Consider the following 19,905-nt stretch of genomic DNA (forward strand, 5'->3'; position numbering starts at 1 on the left):
AGTCGAGTTTACTTGTCAATAAGCTACTGTACATTTGTTCATGATTTAAACTAATCGGTGTCAGCATAGCAATAGCAATTAGACTTATATACCGCTTCATGGTGCTTTACAGCCCTCTCTAAGCAGTTTACAGAGTCAGCCTATGGCCCCCCCAATAATCTGGGTCCTCATTTTACCGACCTCGGAAGGATGGAAGGCTGAGTCAACCTTGAGCCTGTCAGGATCGAACTGCTGGCAGTTGGCAGATTTAGACAGCAATACTGCATTCTAACCACTACACCACTACGGCTCTTGGTCGCACAACATGTTGTATTCCTGCTACCTCTGGTTTGTAAGTGATCTGCGAGACCGCCTTCTGCTACCAATAGCCTCTCACCGACTAGTACGCTCCCATAGAAAGGGGCTTCTCAGGGTGCCATCGGCCAAACAGTGTCGACTGGCGGCCCCCAGGGGGAGAGCCTTCTCTGTGGGGGCACCTACCATCTGGAACGAGCTCCCCCCAGAGATACGGAGGATCCTGGATCTGCACACGTTTCGTCGTGCTCTCAAAACATTTTTATTTCAGCAGGCTGGCCTGGCCTAACTCTCCCTTTTAAATTTTTAAATCGTTTAATCTGTTTTATAAATTGGGTGTTTTAAATTTGTTTTCAGCCAAAATATTTAATAATTTTAATGGACTTTTAATGTTTGTATTATCTGTATTTTATCTGGGCTGTTCACCGCCCTGAGTCCTCCGGGAGTAGGGCGGTATAGAAATTTGATAAATAAATAAAATAAATAAATAAATCTGGCTAAACATTTTATAGTCATAACAACTGGAAATCAAGGTTATTAACATAAACTCTGTGATTTATTCTGGGAACATAATATATCACGGGTTGTCTGAATACCGTATCTGGCTTATGAATACACTTGCTTAAAGGAACAAAGACAGCGTTGGAGTAATTTTCCTCACACCCCAAAGTCACATTCAATTCAAATGTTTATAAATGATTAAAAAGGGAAGTTCTTACTGCGGCAGATCTTTGACTGTCTTTCCAAAATCAGGATCCGAGGCTGTTTTATGGCTGCCATCTTTTGATTGATGGGTTTCCGAAACTCGCATGACTATGTAACGCTGTGATCCTAGGACAGGAAATGCTTCAATAAGATCATTGATTCGTGACTTATCAGTTGGATCATCTGAACATATCACTGCTCCCATCAACAAACAATGTCCTATGCCTTCTCTTAAAATAAGGTTGTCAACTCTTTAACAATGATTCTTTATTTCTTATTATTTGGATTTCTTAGCTAAACTTCGACTTTAATCATTTAAGAGTAATCCCTTTGAAAGAGCTATATCAGTAAGATATAGCTCTTTCAAAGGTGGTGGACGTGTCCAGAAAGAGCTTGTTTCTGGACACGTCCACCACATATGATAATACGATCCTTAGAACATGGCTAGAGGAAATGATACAACAACGTATTGATTTAAAACCTGAACTGTTCCTATTGGGTAATTTACCAGAGAAATATAGTAAAGAGAATAATATTTGATTATACATATTGTAACTGCAGTGAGAATTGAATTTGTGCAAAATTGGAAAGCAGAGAAAATCCCTTTAGAGAGAGAAGTAATTAAGAAAATATTGGAATGTGCAGAAATGAATAGATTAACATTGGTAATTAAAAAAAAGGAAGAATCGGAGAATTTTAAAGTATGGGGGCAATTATATCAATGGTTAGAGAAGAGATATATATATAAAAATTTAGATAATTGATGAATTAATATAAACATAAGAAATTTGGGAAGAATGATGTAACAATCTAAATGAAAATATAAAGGTATGATAGAAATATAATATGAAAATGATGGAGGAGGGAGTAGGAGACACAAAATATGTACTCAGATGAAACACTGAATGATTAAGGATGTATTGTCTGTATGTTTGTTTGTTTTAATGAAAATAAAAAAACTTATTTTAAAAAAAAGAAAAAAAAAAGAGCTATATCAGTATTTGGACTTTAGCCAGTCACAATTTACCAACAGTCAAACACCCCAAGTATTTTGTGTAGTTTGTCTTAGCAGATTACGAGTTAAGCTAATGTGCTTTGTAAAATTTGATTTTTAGTGTCAGCTTTGGAAGCCATATTAGGCCGGAAGCTTCCATGCTGCCACCTTTTCATGTGTGGGAAAGTAGGAGGGGGGATTTAGTAGAGGGGTTGTCTGTAGACATAATAGCATTCTTCCTGTCGGTCAAGGTCAGGGCGATCCTGCATCTGGAGAAGGAGTGGTCGGAGTGATGTCTCGAGATGGAACGGGTGGTGATTGGAGCATGTGATCGACTGAGGAGTGAGGGGATGGGTTTGGGGTTTTGATTTAATGAGGGAAAATCCGGACCTCTCAGATTCTGGTTTTTCCAGATGTGCCAGTTTACCTATTCTAGTAAATAGAACTTTGAAAATGCTTGCTTCAGAGTCTTTACTTGAAGAGGATTTTTTTCTGGAACACTGCCATATAGCTTATTATGCTCAGTAAATAAAACTTTTCTCTGGTGATATATTCAGCAAATTATGCTTGTAATTAGAACTATTTATTGCAACCTGTATACTCTGACTTGGTCTATGTTGCATTCTGATGCACAAAGGATTTAGCAAAGTGAGCTATATACCATCTGTTTCTACTCAGGGTACTATTTGATAGGCTGATCATTTGTAAGGGTACTATACTCCTGCAAACTTATGCCATCATTGTCCCCCTAAGGTAGTCCAGCTATAAATATTTATACTTTTTCCAATCTTATCATCTTGAGAACTTTTAACTGAAGAGCTCAGGAACAAACTTACAATCCTTGGCAAGCAAAAGTAATAATCTTGTGTAGCAGTCCTTTTTTGAACGTTATACTCAATTTTGAACAAAAATGTTAATTAATTTTACACTTGCAATAGAGATAGTCCTCGACCTACTGTATGACCACTGCAAAAAAATAGAATGGAATGGAATGCTTTGGATTGGAACAGAACAGAATAGAATAGAGTAACATAGTTGGAAGGGACCTTGGAAGTCCTAGTCCAACTCTCTGCTCAAGCAGGAGACCTCATACCCATGATGGCGAACCTATGGCACAGGTGGCACGTAGAGCCGTGTCTGTGGGCACGCAAGCGTTGCCCTAGCTCAGCTCCAGCGGGCACGTGCGTGCCGGCCAGCTGATTTTCGGGCCTTCTGGGCCCACCAGAATTCAGGAAATGGGCCGTTTCCGGTCTCCAGAAGGCCTTCGGGGGTGGAGGAGTGGGGAAGGACGTTTTTCGCCCTCCCCAGGCTCCTAGAAAGCCTCTGGAGGCTGGGGGGGGGTGTGAAAAACGGGCCTACCTGGCCCACTGTGCCATTGCATGCCAAAAGTGTGGGGAGCATGGGGGGGTCGTGCATGCACGGGGGGGAAACGCATTGAATTATGGGTGTGGGTACACACGAGAGAGACCATCCCACACTCCCCACGCTTCTGGCATGCGATGGCAAAAAGGTTAGCCATCACTGCCTTATACCATTCCAGACAAATGGCTATCCAATCTCTTCTTAAAAACTGCCAATGATGGAGCATCCACAACTTCTGGAGGCAAGTTGTCCCACTGACTAATTGTTCTCACTGTCAGGAAATTTCTCCTTAATTCTAAGTTGCTTCTCTCCTTGATTAGTTTCCACCCATTGTTTCTTGTTCTGTTTTCAGATGCTTTGGAGAATAAAATAGAATAGAATAGAATAGAATAGAATAGAATAGAATAGAATAGAATAGAATAGAATAGAATAGAATAGAATAGAGCGGGAAGGGAGGCCTTCTTGTCCAACCTCTTGCTCAACAGGAGACCCTTTACCATTTTTTTAAAAAATTTGATTTATATGCCGCCCTTCTCCGGAGACTCAGGGCGGCTTACAATGCGTTAAGCAATAGCCTTCATTCTTTTGTATATTTTATACAAAGTCAGCTTATTGCCCCCACAAACTGGGTCCTCATTTCACCTACCTTAGAAAGGATGGAAGGCTGAGTCAACCTTGAGCCTTGGAAAGATTCGAACCAGCAGAAATTGCAGGCAGTTGTGTTAATAACAGGGTGCACTAAACCACTGTACTATCAAGGCTCTTTCAGACAAGTGTCTTCCAATCTCTTTTTAAAAACTCCAGATGGAGCACCCATCGTTCAAAGGTTGTGATGGTGCTGAAAAAAGTGTCTTATGATCGATGCTCAGGATTACGACTGTCTCGGTGTCCCCACGGACACATGATCCAAATCCAAGAGCTTGGCAACTAGCATGTATTTACAATGATTGCAACATCCCTGGGTCATATGATTGTCATTTGTGACCTTCCCAGCTGGCTTCTAACAGGCATGGAAAAAGGATGTGAAATCAAGGAGAAATTAAAGTTAGCGACCACATTATTTGGTGATGGAAGTTTCAGTCTTAATTGTGGTCGTAAGTTGAGGAACATCTGTATTAACATCCTTAAAATACAATTGATAGAATTATTTTCTTCTTCTTCTCCTCCTCCTCTTCCTCCCCCCTTCTTCTTCTCCTCCTCCTCCTCCTCCATCTCTTCTCCTTCTCCTCCTCCTCCTCCTCCTCCTCCTCCTCCTCCCCTCCTCCTCCTCCTCCATACTCTAACCTTTCTAAATAACAGAATGTCCATAAGGTTTAACTCCATTACATAAATAGTATTGCATTAAAATCTGCATTGAATACTATAACGCATCAAGATTCAAAACACTGCAATTTTAAATAAAGGAAAATTATTATAGTGCCTTGTACCCTTGATGGGAAGTCAACAGAGGAGAAGCAGCTACTTTGGCAGGTTTCCAAAATCCTGAAAAGAAGCTCAAAGAATTTGGTTGGGATTCAGTTCACGTACCTGGGAGACGATGAGGGTACCCCAAAATGGGTACCGAAATCAAGAGGGAACCGGCGCCAGCGCCTAAGAATCCAATCCACCATGCTCCGACCCACAGGGAATTATCGGGTATAAGATCAATTCTGGGAATAAAACCAGGAAAAAAAGCTGTAAACTTTCAGAAATCTAATCAAATCGGTCTCTCTGGCTTTTGAGACAACGCTAATTCACACAAGCGTGAAATGTAGCTGTTTTTTCCTTCAAAGATATATTACTTCCTTAATTGCTTGGGAGAAATTTTTCAAGAGGGACATGCTTTTGTAAGGGTAACAAACCAGGCACCACCAGAAAAAATAAATCAGTCATTGTGCTTTGCTTTAGGCAGGGTTAAAGGATAATGACAATAACAACAATAAAGCGTGCACACACACATGCACACAAACAAAATGAGTCTCAGAGTAGCTTTTCCCACCCAGTCTGAGACTTTCTGGTTTGTTGGGACTGCATTTGACAAACTGAGACAGAAATAACAATCATGTTAATGATAACCACAGTTCCAAGGATAAGCAAAAAAGAGAACTAGCTGTGTAAAGTTTCCAGATGGACATCTAGGGCTCCCTTAATTTGGCGTAGAGTCAGGGTGACTGGATGGAACTGAGCATTTACTGGCTGGATGCCCTTCCCGATGCCTATGTGGAGTTCACAGCAGATATTTTTTCTTTGTGCCCAAAGAGAGAAAAATCTGCCGCCACCTAGGATTGAACTCTCAACCTTCGAGTGGGAAGCGAGTGTCTTCACCACTAGGCTACCATGCCGCTCAGATGGGCATCTAGAACTAAACTGATCATTGTAAAGATCTTCTTGCTGGATCTTAAGCTACTCATCAAGTGGGAGAAACAGATGAGATCTTTAAATGGCATCCAATAAACAACTCAAGTGGCTACTCTGTAGGGAAGTGAGAGCGACAAAGTACAAAAAGAAAGGAAAATGAAAGATGACAAACAGGGAAAGCTCCTAAGGCTAATTGGAGAACTTTAAATTTACAGGTAATCCTCAAATTACGACCATTTGTTTAATGACTGTTTGAAGTTACACCCGCACTGAAAAAAAGTGACTTATAACCAGTCCTTGCACTTTATGATCATTGCACTGCTCCCCAAAATTTGGGGGCTTGGCAACTGGCATGTATTTATGACAGCTGAGGTATCCTGGGGTCAGGTAATTGCCATTTGTGATTTTCCTAGCCAGCCTCTGACAAGCAAAGTCAGTGGGAAACAGATTCAGTTAACAGCCCTGTAATTCACTTAACATCTGTAGTGATTCGTTTAACGGATGCAGCAAAAAGGACAATGAGATTGGTGTTCTGTCCCCGTCTCACACACACACACAAACAGACAGCCGGGGGTTAAATAAACTGGCAGACATCCAATTCTTCCGATAAGACGCTTGGCAGCAACCCAGTAGCTGCTTGCCAAGAACTTTTACTCAATAAACAAAATACCCACAGTCAAGAATTGTCCAGTTCGTAAAATAAATCCAAGGCCGATAATGTTGTTTCCAAAGATGCAATGTGACTCGATAGTAGTTAGTTTTGTCCGTCAGAGTCTGAATGGCCACCTCACCCCCTTTTATACCGTGAGGTGTGGTCCAGTGACTCAGCCTAATCTCTGGCACGCCTTTTCTTCTGTTGTGCGCGTTTATCTCTGCGACGCTGCCGAGGATCCAGCCAAGACTCATCTCCCTCATCACTGTCCACCTGTGGCTGTGTGGACGTGCTTGGCCCCGGCCCTATCTCTTGCCCTTCGGCGGACACCGAAGGCATTGCCAGAGAGGAGGGTCCTGGAGAGGGAGGCCTTGCCAACTCCTCCCCTTCACTCTCGGAGTCCTCTCCTGACGATGACACAGGCTCCGGTAACGGAGCCACAACAATTGGGCGTGACTCATTTCCCAACTGCCTCGCTTAGCAACAGAAGTTCTGGTCTGAATTGCAGTCGTAAGTCGAGGACTAGTGTCATGAATGAATGAATGTCATTCTATATAACGCTGCATAAATGCCAACAGAGTTCTAACCAGTGAATCGGCTGAAGAATTGAATGGAGTGGTTTAGCTCTCTTGTAACATTCTGCTGACTCACATCACCATAGGATACCTTTATTGTATTCTAAATTAAACCTTGCTCAGGAGTTATTACCATAGTTACCATCATAGTTCAAATGGTGCCCTTTTCCTTTTAACAAAACTATCCACCTGGTGATGAAAACTTAATAACAAGGCTACAAATTTCTCATGGCAACAACAGTAATAGGGAGGGACCAAGTCAGAAGTGGACATGCTTTTTAAAAAATATATAAAAGAATGAGGCCTGGAGAATTATGGGTTCCCCCCCCAAAAAAATTATATTTTAACTAAAAATTGAGTGTAGAATTTTAGGAGCTCAAAGGTGCTCTAAATTGGGGATGAGTGAGTTGCTGCAGGGAGTGAAATGTAAAATTTGTTACTACCGGTTCTGTGGGCGTGGCTTGGTGGTGGTGGGGTAATGTGACTGGGTGGGCGTGGCCAACTTTTTTTTTTTTTAACTTTTCAAAGCATTTTTTCTAATGCTTTGAAAAGCCTCTGCCGATCAGGCAACTCAGCTGGAATCATCAGAGACTTTTCAAAGCATTTTTTTTAACCACCTCTTCAGCCAAGAGGTTGCAGAAAAAAATACTTTGAAAAGCCTCTGACAATCCCAGCTGAGCCGCACGATCATCAGAGGCTTTTTTTTTTAACTTTTAAAAGCATTTTTTCGTCGGAAGAGGTTGTAGATAAAATGCTTTTAAAAGTTTTTTTTAAAAAAGCCTCTGAGATTGTGTGGCTCAGTTGGGCATGGTGGGGGGGGGCGCAGGGATTTTTGCTACTGGTTCTCCGAAGCACCTGCCACCATCGCTACCGGATCGGGCAATCCGGTCCGAACCGGGAGCATTTCACCCCTGAGTTGCTGCCAACTGCCATCCCCAGATTGGTGTTTTTCCCTTGACAACTGAATTCTAGATGAGTGGACTTCAACTCCCAGGATTCTCTAGCCAACCCTGCTGGTTAGGAATTTCTGGGAGTTGAAGTCCACTCATCTTCAAATGTTAGTGTTGAGAAACACTGCCTAGAACTGTGATAGCGAACCTATGGCACGCGTGCCAGAAGTAGCACGCAGAGTCCTCTCTGTGGGCACAAGCACCATCACCAGCTGCTCTTCTGATTTTCGGCCAGCTATTCTTTGTGGGTGCCGGAGCACCGGCAAACAGCCCAAAAGCAGGCATGCACATGCCAGCCAGCTAGTCTCCGGGTTTCTGGTGCTCTGGCACGTGCAAAGCCCAGCTGGCAGGTGCATATGTGCATGCCGGAAACCCGAAGACCAGCTGGCATGTGCACCAGCCAGCTGGTCTTCGGGTTTATGGCACTCCAGTGCGCGCGCATGCATGTGGTTTGGGCACTTGGTGTTGAAAAGGTTCGCTATCACTGGCCTAGAACCATGATGGTGAACCTATGGCACGCGTGCCCGAAGTGGCATGCAGAGCCATGTTGCCTGGCATGTGTAGCATCACCAGTTCCTCTTCCATGTTTCTGGCTCATATACAAATGCAACAATCAGCTGGTCTTTGTGTGTGCGGCAGTGCTGGAAACAGGAAGAGCTGGTCTTCCATTTTCCGGTGTGAGCATGCACGATGGCCAGCTGATAGGCATGTGCACATGCGTGGCAGTAACCAGAAGACTTGTTGGCCGGCGCACATGCGTGCTCCGGAAACCAGAAGTACTTTATCCGGCGTGCGCATGCCTTCTGGGCAGCTCCTCTTCCTGGTCGCAGTCCTAACAAGTTCACCAGTGGTGGGTTGCTTCTGGTTCAGACCGGTTCGCAAGAACTTGGTAGTACAGTGGTCTAAGGCACCCTGTTATTAAGCTGGTTATTAAGACCAGCTGCCTGCAATTACTGCAGGTTCGAATCTCGCCAAGGCTCAAGGTTGACTCAGCCTTCCATCCTTTCTAAGGTAGGTGAAATGAGGACCCAGTTGTGGGGGCAATAAGCTGACTTTGTATAAATATACAAAAAGGATGAAGGCTATTGCTGAGCACATTGTAAGCCGCCCTGAGTCTCCGGAGAAGGGCGGCATATAAATCAAATTAAAAAAAAAAAAACTGGTAGTAAAACCGGCGGGAAGCTCCGCCCACTGACCCCGATCTCATCAGGAAGCTTCTGTGCAGCCCCGTTGCAAACTGGTAGTAAAGGTAAATAGAACCCACCCTTGAAGTGGACATGCGTGCGCAAAGCGTGCTCTCTTTTCGGCACTCGGTGCCGTAAAGGTTGCCATCGCTGGCCTAGAAGATGCTTGAACTTGCATAATGAATGTCCGGATATCCAGATTTACATTGAAATATCTCACTTGAAATACCTGTCTGAAAACACTGACATTTATTGAAGCTAAATCCCTGTTGATACTGACTTTGGTTCTACCTGATGGAAGTATTTTTTTTTTTAAATTTGATTTTATATGCCGCCCTTCTCCGGAGACTCAGGGCGGCTTACAATGCTTTTATTTATTTATTTATTTATTTATTTATTTATTTATTTATTTATTTATTTATTTATTTATTTATTTATTTATATGCCGCCCTTCTCTGGAGACTCAGGGTGGCTTACAATGCTTTTATTTATTTATTTATTTATTTATTTATTTATTTATTTATATGCCGCCCTTCTCTGGAGACTCAGGGCGGCTTACAATGCTTTTATTTATTTATTTATTTATTTATTTATTTATTTATTTATTTATTTATTTATTTATTTATTTATATATATGCCGCCCTTCTCTGGAGACTCAGGGCGGCTTACAATGCGTTAAGCAATAGCCTTCATACTTTTGTATATTTATACAAAGTCAGCTTATTGCCCCCAAAAACTGGGTCCTCAATTTACCTACCTTAGAAAGGATGGAAGGCTGAGTCAGCCTTGAGCCTGGGGAGATTCGAACCTGCAGTAATTGTAGGCAGCTGGTCTTAATAACAGGGTGCTTTAGACCACTGTACTACCAAGGCTCATATTGAAATGGGGGCAGAAGGTTCCCTGGGAATTTTGGAAGGGCTGACGGAAGGAAAGAGAAAGTGGGCCAGGAACTTACTGTCTCCCAATTTCAGTGTAAATATTGAGAAAGATGCCTCCAACCAAGTAGCCAGCTGCTGGGCCCAATATGGCAGCGGTGTAGAAAACAGCTGGAAAGAGAAAGACACAACTATGATATTGGGCAAACTTCAACATGGAAGATTTTGGCATTTGCTTAGGCTCAAATTAGGACAAAGAAGGCCACCGCAGGAGCCTATAACCTTCTCCAAGTTTCGTTCAGTCATTAAGTTGAAAGGGATTCAACTGGTCCTCTACTCCAGGAGTCTCCAAACCTGGCAACTTTAAGACTTGTGGACTTCAACTCCCAGAATTCTCCAGCCATCATGGCTGACTGGGGATTTCTGGGAATTGAAGTCCACAAGTCTGAAAGTTGCCAGGTTTGGAGACCTTTGCTCTAATCCAGTGTTTCTCAACCTTGGCCGCTGGACAATGTGTGGACTTCAACTCCCAGAATTCTCCAGCCATCATGGCTGACTGGGGATTTCTGGGAATTGAAGTCCACAAGTCTGAAAGTTGCCAGGTTTGGAGATCTTTGCTCTAATCCAGTGTTTCTCAACCTTGGCCGCTGGACGATGTGTGGACTTCAACTCCCAGAATTCTCCAGCCATCATGGCTGACTGGGGATTTCTGGGAATTGAAGTCCACAAGTCTGAAAGTTGCCAGGTTTGGAGATCTTTGCTCTAATCCAGTGTTTCTCAACCTTGGCCGCTGGACAATGTGTGGACTTCAACTCCCAGAATTCTCCAGCCATCATGGCTGACTGGGGATTTCTGGGAATTGAAGTCCACAAGTCTGAAAGTTGCCAGGTTTGGAGATCTTTGCTCTAATCCAGTGTTTCTCAACCTTGGCCGCTGGACGATGTGTGGACTTCAACTCCCAGAATTCTCCAGCCATCATGGCTGACTGGGGATTTCTGGGAATTGAAGTCCACAAGTCTGAAAGTTGCCAGGTTTGGAGATCTTTGCTCTAATCCAGTGTTTCTCAAGCTTGGCCGCTGGACGATGTGTGGACTTCAACTCCCAGAATTCCCCAGCCATCATGGCTGACTGGGGATTTCTGGGAATTGAAGTCCACAAGTCTGAAAGTTGCCAGGTTTGGAGACCTTTGCTCTAATCCAGTGTTTCTCAACCTTGGCCGCTGGACGATGTGTGGACTTCAACTCCCAAAATTCCTCAGCCAGCAGAGCTGGCTGGGGAATTCTAGGAGTTGAAGTCCACACATCATCCAGCGGCCAAGGTTGAGAAACACTGCTCTAATCCAACCTCCTGGACAATTTAAGGATTGGACTACATGACCCAGAGGATTCATTCCCAATAGGTGACCATCAACTGGAGAACCTCGACCATGGTTTCTTCTCTTGGACTGTTTCGCCAATTACCGTATTTTTCGGAGTATAAGACGCACCTTTTTCCCCCTAAAAGGGGGTGAAAATTTAGGTGCATCTTATACACCGAATGTAGCCCCGCCCACCCACCTTGCTGCTCTTCTTGCAGACATTTCATTATCTTATAAGCGAGGAAATGAAGTTTTAAAACCTGTAAATTACCATTCTACCCTTGTATCCTTATATCTGGCAAGACCCCTGCAGCTAGTGGGCTCCAGAAGAGGAGACTTTTTGGCTGTGACCCCCATCCTCTGGAACATCTTGTCCTTCAAGGTCAGATCCACTCCCACCATTTAATCTCACCAGTAATCAAGGACTACTTGCACAAGGTTGACTCAGCCTTCCATCCTTCCGTGGTGGGTCAAATGTGAACCCCGATTGTTGGGGGCAAGAGGCTGACTCTGTAAACTGCTCAGAGAGGGCTGCAAAGGGGTATATAAGTAGGTGCTATTGCTATTTCATTCAATGTCTATAAGCTGCCTTAGATGATAGCTAGCTAGCTAGATGATAGATCGATAGATAGATCGATAGATAGATCGATAGATCGATAGATAGATAGATAGATAGATAGATAGATAGATAGATAGATAGATGATGTCAGTGTGTTAGCGCTGACATAGAAAAGGGAGGATGAAGCTTGAACTTTTGCCTGCTAAATCCCTTTGAAGATTCGGTCTCCTTGGAGATGAGGAGGGGGGAAGCATTCCTGTGAACTGACGGGAAAAGGAATCAGGAGAGTGACTTGGAAGATAGCCAATGAGAAGCAGAGAATTGGCGATCGGAAAGGGAGGGATTGGGGGGCAAAGGTCAGTATTGACCGCGAAGAGCCAGGATCCGGTTACTGTACTCGAATAAAGAGAAAATTTCCTTAAAGATTGGCAGTTTGAAAGTTCATTTATTTTGAGATAGCATCGAAGCCTGACAGATAGATAGATAGATAGATAGATAGATAGATAGATAGATAGATAGATAGATAGTCAAATATTTTGACCACCTAATAAGAAGGAAGGACACACTGGAGAAGAGCTTAATGCTGGGAAAGACTGAGGGCAAAAGAAGGAGGGGACAACAGGGAATGAGGTGGATGGATGGAGTCACTGAAGCAGAAGGCGTGAGCTTAAATGGACTCCAGAGGATGGTAGAGGACAGGAAAGCTTGGAGTAACATTGTCCATGGGGTTGCAATGGGTCGGACACGACTTCGCAACTAACAACAAAATAGATAGATAGCAATAGCAATAGAACTTAGACTCATATACCGCTTTACAGTCCTCTCTAAGTGGTTTATAGAATCAGCCTGTTGTCCCCAACAATTTGGGCCCTCAATTTACCCACCTCTGAAGGATGGAAGGCTGAGTCAACCTTGAGCCTGGTGAGATTCGATTTGCCAAATTGCTGGCAGCCGGTGATCAGCAGAAGTAGCCTGCAGTACTGCACTCTAATTGCTGCATCACCGTGGTAGGTAGGTAGGTAGGTAGGTAGGTAGGTAGGTAGGTAGATAGATAGATAGATAGATAGATAGATAGATAGATGATAGATAAATAGATAGATAGATAGATAGATAGATAGATAGATAGATAGATAGTAAATAAAATTTGTTGGATGGCATCCTCCTACCCATTCCATCATTCTGTAGACCACAGGACTTACCAATATACACAGGAGAATAGTTGGACTTGACATTTTCATCTAGGTAGGTCACCCCAAGGGTGTAGAGTGGCGTTGCTCCAATCCCATGTAGAAACTGACCAAGCATGAAGACAAACTGATAATTAGAGAGGGTGGAGACACTTTCTGAGCACCACGCGCTCTGATTGGAGGAGCACGTGCCAATCTCCTCCGAAAAATGGACTTCATATTGGCTGGTGGTGAAATGAGGCAGGGCAAAAATGAGGGAGCCAATCCCCATGATCAAAACTCCCCAGCCCAGCCACCGCGGTTTATGCCCGTTGCCCCCAAAGTAACTGACGAACGTCAAACACACGCAGGCCGCGATGTCGTAGGAACTGGCAATCAATCCGCTTTGGTAGCTCTGGAGGTCGAAGCGCCGTTCGATCGACGTAATGACGGTGTTAACAAAGCCGTTGACGGTCATGCCTTGCAAGAAGGAAGCCACGCACAAAAAGAAGAGAACCCCTTTGGGGGTGTTGAAAAACTGTAGACAACTTGGGGTGAAGCCTCCCCACCCGCACACCAGGACCTCCCGATCGGTGGAGACGTATTTAATGCCGCCATTGAACCCGTTTTCGTTGGGGGACGTGGCCTCACAGAGAGGCTTCATGCAGGAATCCGAAGGACTGTTTGTGTTGGAGTAGAAGGTCCCATTGCTCAAAGGAGTGGGGCAGGATTCCTGGGGACTGGGGCTGTCAAAAGGAGGGCTGTTCTCCACGGAATTGGGCGCGTTGGAGAAAATAAGCTTGTGGGTGCAGTGGAAGCCATTTTCTCCCACCATCTTCTGAGACATTTCTATCAAACAGGGCCAGTTGATGTTCTCAGATGTCTCTCTGTCTCTCTCTCTTTCTCTTGTCCTTCCTCAAGCTGGCTTGGATCCTTGTGGTTGAAGGCTGAAATTTTGGTCTTCAGTAGAAAGGATTTTGTGGGACAGAAATAAATTAATAGATGGGCCAAGGAGAGATTCTGAGACACTTCATTCTGGAAAAAAAAAGAACATAAGAGAAATCAGCAGAATATCTTAGAATAACAGTCTTCCAGTTCTTGAGGGACCACCACACAGAAGAGAGGATTGACTTATTCTCCAAAGCACCAGAGGGCAGGAAAAAGAAGTAACAGGTGGAAGCTTGTCAGGGAGAGATCCAACCTAGAATTGAGGAGAATTTTCCTGACGGTGGGAACAATTAATCAGTGGAATAGCTTACCTCCAAGTTGTGAGTGCTCCATCAATGGAGGTTTTCAAAAATAGACTGGGCAACCATTTGACTGGGATGGAATACAGTTTTTCACCTTGAACAGGAGGTTGGACCAGAAGACCTCCAAGGTGCCTTCCAGCCTTATGATTTATTTATTTATTTATTTTATCAAATTTATATGCCGCCCTTCTCCCGTAGGACTCGGGGCAGCTCACAGAATAGAAACAACATAACAATAAAATAGTGCTAAAACAAGCCAATTTAAAATCCCCAGACAATTAAAACCTCGCGGCAGATCAGGGAATTTGCTGAAAAAGCCATGTCTTCAGGTCGGCGTGGAAAGTGCGGAGGTCGGGGGCCATCCAGAGCCTGGCGGGTAACCCATTCCAGAGGGTCGGTGCGACCACAGAGAACGCCCTCATCCTGGGGGCCGCCAGCCGACATTGTCTGGCCGACGGCACCTGGAGGAGGGCAGTCCTATGTGAGCACACTGGGCGGTGGGAGGCTGGTAGGAGGTGGTCTTGCAAGTACCCTGGGCCCATGCCATGAAGGGCTTTATAGGTAAGTACCAGCACCTTGAAGCGGATATGAAGGGCCACCGGCAGCCAGTGCAGCTTGCGCAGGAGAGGTGTTACACAGGAGTAACAGGAAGCTCCCGTAACAACCCGCGCGGCCGCATTCTGGACCACCTGGAGCCTCCGGGTGCACCCTAAGGGCAGCCCCATGTAGAGGGCATTGCAGTAATCCAACCGAGAAATAATGAGAGCATGAATGACTGTACGGAGGGCATCCCTGTCTAGGAAAGGGCGCAACTGGCGCACCAGGCGAACCTATGCAAAAGCCCCCCTTGTCACAGCCGTCAGATGATCCACCAAGGACAGCCGTGAATCAAGGAGGACACCAAGATTCTATGTTCTATGTTCTAAGTAGCATTCCTGTTTATTATACAAAACTCATAACATGTTCAAGCCAGTTCACTGGTGGCCCAGTTCTGCTTGAACACATGACCTACTTTGGATCCTGATTCTGTCTGAGCCCTTCCAATTCCATCATCCAAAACGTGGTCTACAAAATGAGTCAAAATAATATCTTCATGGCTTTTTGATTGACCGTCTTGGTCATGAGCTGTCATGGCCAATTCCCTCATGTCAGCAGTGCTGTATCAAGAGCACTTAGTCATTTGGACAGCCGCCATTTTCTGAGGTCTCCCAACCTCTATAAAGAAGGTTGAGAAGTTGTCAACTCCTAGCTGTCGGTTTTGTACTCTGAGAGGGTGAAAAAGAATCAGAATACAGAATAGAATACAAAATAACAGAGTTGGAAGGGACCTTGGAGGTCTTCTAATCCAACCCCCGATCAAGCAGGAGAGCCTATATCAATGTTGGCAAACCTTTTTGCCATCGCGTGCCAAAAGCAGGGGGAACGCGGGGGGGAGTTGCATCCATGCGTGCCCACACCCATAATGCAATGTTCCCGCATGCCCCGCCACCCCATGCATGCATGTGCGATGCCCCTGTGCTGCCCCGCCCCCCGTGCATGCACCCATACCCCCCCTGAGCCCTGCTTTAGGCCTAGCAGGCCTCCCTGAAGCCTCCGGAGACAGGAACTGGCCCATTTCCAGACTTCTGGTTGGCCCGTTTTTTGCCCTCTGGAGGCTCCGGAGGGTCCAGAGTCTTCCTGGAGCCTTCCAGGAGGGCAAAAACGGCCTTCCCCGGCCCTCCAGAAGCCAGAAACGGCCCATTTCCAGACTTCCAGTAGGCCCGTTTTTCGCCCTCCCAGAGCCTCCATGCAAGCCCTGTACTTACCTGGCATCCAAAACGGGCCGCATGAAGACTCCTGGGAGGGATGGGGTGGCATGGCCATGCACGCACGTCTCCCACATGCGCGGCAGAGACCCAAAAAATAAGCTGGCCGGCAGGAAGTGCGCGCACATGTTCGGTGGAGCTAATTTAGGGTGACGGCTCGTGTGCCTGCAGAAATGGCTCCATGTGCCACCTGTGGCACGTGTGCCATAGATCCGCCATCACAGGCCTATACCATTCCATACACATGGCTGTTCAAATTCTTCCTCCAGTGATGGAGCACCCACAACTTCTGTAGGCAAGTTGTTTCATTGATTGTTCTCAACATGAAGGTTTAATACCACTTTATAATGCCTTGGTAAGGCCACACTTGGAATATTGCATCCAGTTTTGGTCGCCACAATGTAAAAAAGATGTGGAGACTCTAGAAAGAGTGCAGAGTGCAGAGAAGAGCAACCAAGATGATTAAGGGACTGGAGGCTAAAACTGGAGGGTATGTCTAGTTTAATGGAAAAAAAAGGAGTAGGGGAGACATGATAGCAGTGTTCCAATATCTCAGGGGCTGCCACAAAGAAGAGGGACTCAAGCTATTCTCCAAAGCACCTGAGGGCAGGACAAGAAGCAGTGGGTGGAAACTCATCAAGGAGAGAAGCAACTTAGAACTAAGGAAGAATTTCCTGACAGTGAGAACAATTAACCAGTGGAACAACTTGCCTCCAGAAGTTGTGGATAGTCCAACACTGGAGGTTTTTAAGAAGATGTTGGATAACCATTTGTCTGGAGTGGTGTAGGGTTTCTTGCCTAAGCAGGGGGTTGGACTAGAAGACCTCCAAGGTCCCTTCCAATTCTGTTATTCTATTCTATTCTATTCTATTCTATTCTATTCTATTCTATTCTATTCTATTCTATTCTATTCTCCTCTCCTCTCCTCTCCTCTCCTCTCCCTCTATTCTATTCTATTCTATTCTATTCTATTCTATTCTATTCTATTCTATTCTATTCTATTCTATTCTATTCTATCCTATCCTATCCTATCCTATCCTATCCTATCCTATCCTATCCTAATGTTTTCAGTTCTCTAAATCCAACAAAAGGATCCGTTATTCATCGTCCTTTATTTCCAGCAATACAATAAGTGGGGAAATGCATTCGTTCTGCTTCCTCTTTTGCCAAGTTTCCATTTTCCCTCTTAGGAGGAAAGTGAAATGCCTCAACTGAGAACGTCCTTGGCTTCAGAACTTTTCCCATAGGAGATGTCCTGTTTCAGAGGAGAATTAATGAAACATTCTCTACAGTCAATCCTCAATATGAATAAACGTATACAGCAGTACTACTTCTTATCATTAGTCGCTTCTAATTGGATTATATGTTACTGTTCTGACCCAGCTCTCCAAACACAACAAACTGAGTCAGGATCAGATTGCTGTGCTCGAATAAAGAGAAAATTTCCTTAAAGATCGGCAGTTTGGAAATTCATTTATTTTGAGATAGCATCGAAACCTGACACAAACTTTCTGAAGTTAACTCAAAGATTCCTTTATTTGGAGTGCCGGCAGCCCCGGCAAAAAGTTTCTCTCTCACCGCAAGCTAACAAGTCTGTCCGGCTGGAAGATTAATAGTTGTCTGCCACACCTATTCATCTCCACCCCCCTGCCTTTTATCCCCAGAGCTAGGGTGGGGCTTTGCTAGCAGCGGTGGCTCTTCCTTCCCAAGGATCGGCCCATGGATTTCCACTGCTCTCCTCTCCTCTGCCTTCTGTGCATCCGCGCATCAGGCACTGGACCCAGCTGTTCCTCCTCTTCCTCATCAGCCACCTCCAGACCTATGGGCTGTTGACTCTCCATCTGAGGGCTGACGGATGGCCCAGGCTCTGCCCCCCCCCTCTCTTCCAGCTCCATCCCTCTTCCCCCCTCAGAGCTCTCAGGTTGCCTGACCCTGACTCCCACACCTCCTCCATCTCTGATTTGGCTGCTGGTGGGGCCGGCGGCCGACAGGCCACAACAGTTACTTGGAAATAGAAATAGAATAACAGAGTTGGAAGGTTTATCAAAGAGAGATCCCAACCTAGAATTGAGGAGAAATTTCCTGACATGAATAAAATAACAGAATTGGAAGGTTTGTTTTGAGAGAATATTCTGATTCTACAAGCACAGGTAGTCCTTGACTTACAACAGTTCATTTAGTGACCGTTCAAAGTTACAATACTGAAAAAAAGGGGATTTATGCCCATTTTTTTCACACTTATGGCCATTGCACCAACCCTATATGGTCACATGGTCAAAATTCGGACACTTGGCAACTGACTCATGTTTATGACGGTTGCTATGTCCCCGGGGTCACGTGATCCCCTTTTGCGACCTTCTAACCAGCAAAGTCAGTGGGGAAGCCAGATTCACTTAACAACCGTGTCACTAACTTAACAACCACAGTGATTCACTTAACAAATGTGGCAGGAAAGATCATACAATGGAGCAAAATTCACTTAACACATTTCTCACTTAGCAACAGAAATTTTGAGTTCAATTACGGTTGTAAGTCGAGGACTACTTGCATTCAATAAGGTCTAGTTTTTTTACAATGATAAAGAACAGTATCAAAGAAGTTACAATCTGAAAAATCTTTGATGTCTTTCTTTAAGGGGAAGTTAAAAACAGCCTTGGTAGTACAGTGGTCTAAAGCACCCTGTTATTAAGACCAGCTGCCTGCAATTACTGCAGGTTCGAATCTCGCCAGGCTCAAGGTTGACTCAGCCTTCCATCCTTTCTAAGGTAGGTAAATTGAGGACCCAGATTGTGGGGGCAATAAGCTGACTTTGTATAAATATATACAAAAGGATGAAGGTTATTGCTTAGCACATTGTAAGCCGCCCTGAGTCTCCGGAGAAGGGCGGCATATAAATCAAATTAAAAAAAAAAGTGATATAGAAACGTTTTCAATAGGTAAATAAATACTATTTTAAAAAATCAAAAAGTCATTTGAAAACTGAATGATGTATCAGAAAGCTAAATGTGTATTAGTCTGGAATGAATGTGCTGAGTAATTAGTGCAAGCTTGTGAAACATACCAACTTTTTTAGAATTATGAATGATAACGAATCTACAGAAAGACCACTCTGTAGGACTATCACAGAAATGGCAGGATTCCATGAAAAATTATCTCTTGAGGGTGGACTGGATTCCTATCCAAAATTTGCAGTGTTTATTTCCTGGAAACCCCAATAAATCTTTCATTTATACCTTGAATAAAATGAATCCAGTTTTGCTCACCACGTTACAAAAAAGATGTTGAGACTTTGGAAAAAAGTGCAGAGAAGAGCAACTAAGAAGATCAAAGGCCTGAAGACCAAAACATGAAGAACATTTGCATGAATTGGATTTGGCTAATCTAGAGAAAAGAAGGACTAGGTGGAACATGATAGCAGTATTCCAGTATTTGAGGGGCTGCCACGAAGAGGAGGAGGGTCAAGCTATTTTCCAAAGCATCAGAAGGCAAGACAAGAAACAATGGATGGAAATCGATCAAGGAGAGAAGCAACCTGGAATTAAGGAAAAACTTCCTAACAGTGAGGACAATTAACCTGCGGAACAGCTTGCCTTCAAAAGTTGTGGGTGCTTCACAGTGGTGAAATCCAAATTTTTTTACTACCGGTTTTGTGGACGTGGCTTGGTGGGCGTGGCTTGGGCATGGCAGGGGAAGGATACTGCAAAATATCCATTCCCACCCCACTCCAGGGGAAGGATACTGCAAAATCCCCATTCCGTCCCCACTCTGGGGTCAGCCAGAGGTGGTATTTGCCGGTTCTCCGAACTACTCAAAATTTCTGCTACTGGTTCTCCAAACTAC

General features: G+C 44.4%; 1 protein-coding gene across 1 annotated transcript in view; it reads right to left on the reverse strand.

Annotated features, from left to right (window-relative positions):
• Window positions 1-13,857, reverse strand: part of LOC139326544 (solute carrier organic anion transporter family member 4A1-like) — a 35,638-nt gene extending 21,781 nt beyond the window's left edge. The window contains exons 1-4 of the mRNA XM_070956534.1: window positions 13,044-13,857; window positions 10,009-10,099; window positions 4,883-5,004; window positions 1,014-1,125 (exon numbers count right to left, since the gene is read on the reverse strand). Coding sequence (XP_070812635.1) covers window positions 1,014-1,125; window positions 4,883-5,004; window positions 10,009-10,099; window positions 13,044-13,857 — 1,139 coding nt within the window. The remainder of the gene's footprint in view (window positions 1-1,013; window positions 1,126-4,882; window positions 5,005-10,008; window positions 10,100-13,043) is intronic.
• Window positions 13,858-19,905: the final 6,048 nt, after the last annotated feature.

This window comes from Pituophis catenifer, unplaced genomic scaffold, assembly GCF_029215685.1.
Source record: "Pituophis catenifer annectens isolate HBS135680 unplaced genomic scaffold, rPitCat1.0.hap2 SCAF_54, whole genome shotgun sequence".
Lineage (NCBI taxonomy): Eukaryota > Metazoa > Chordata > Lepidosauria > Squamata > Colubridae > Pituophis > Pituophis catenifer.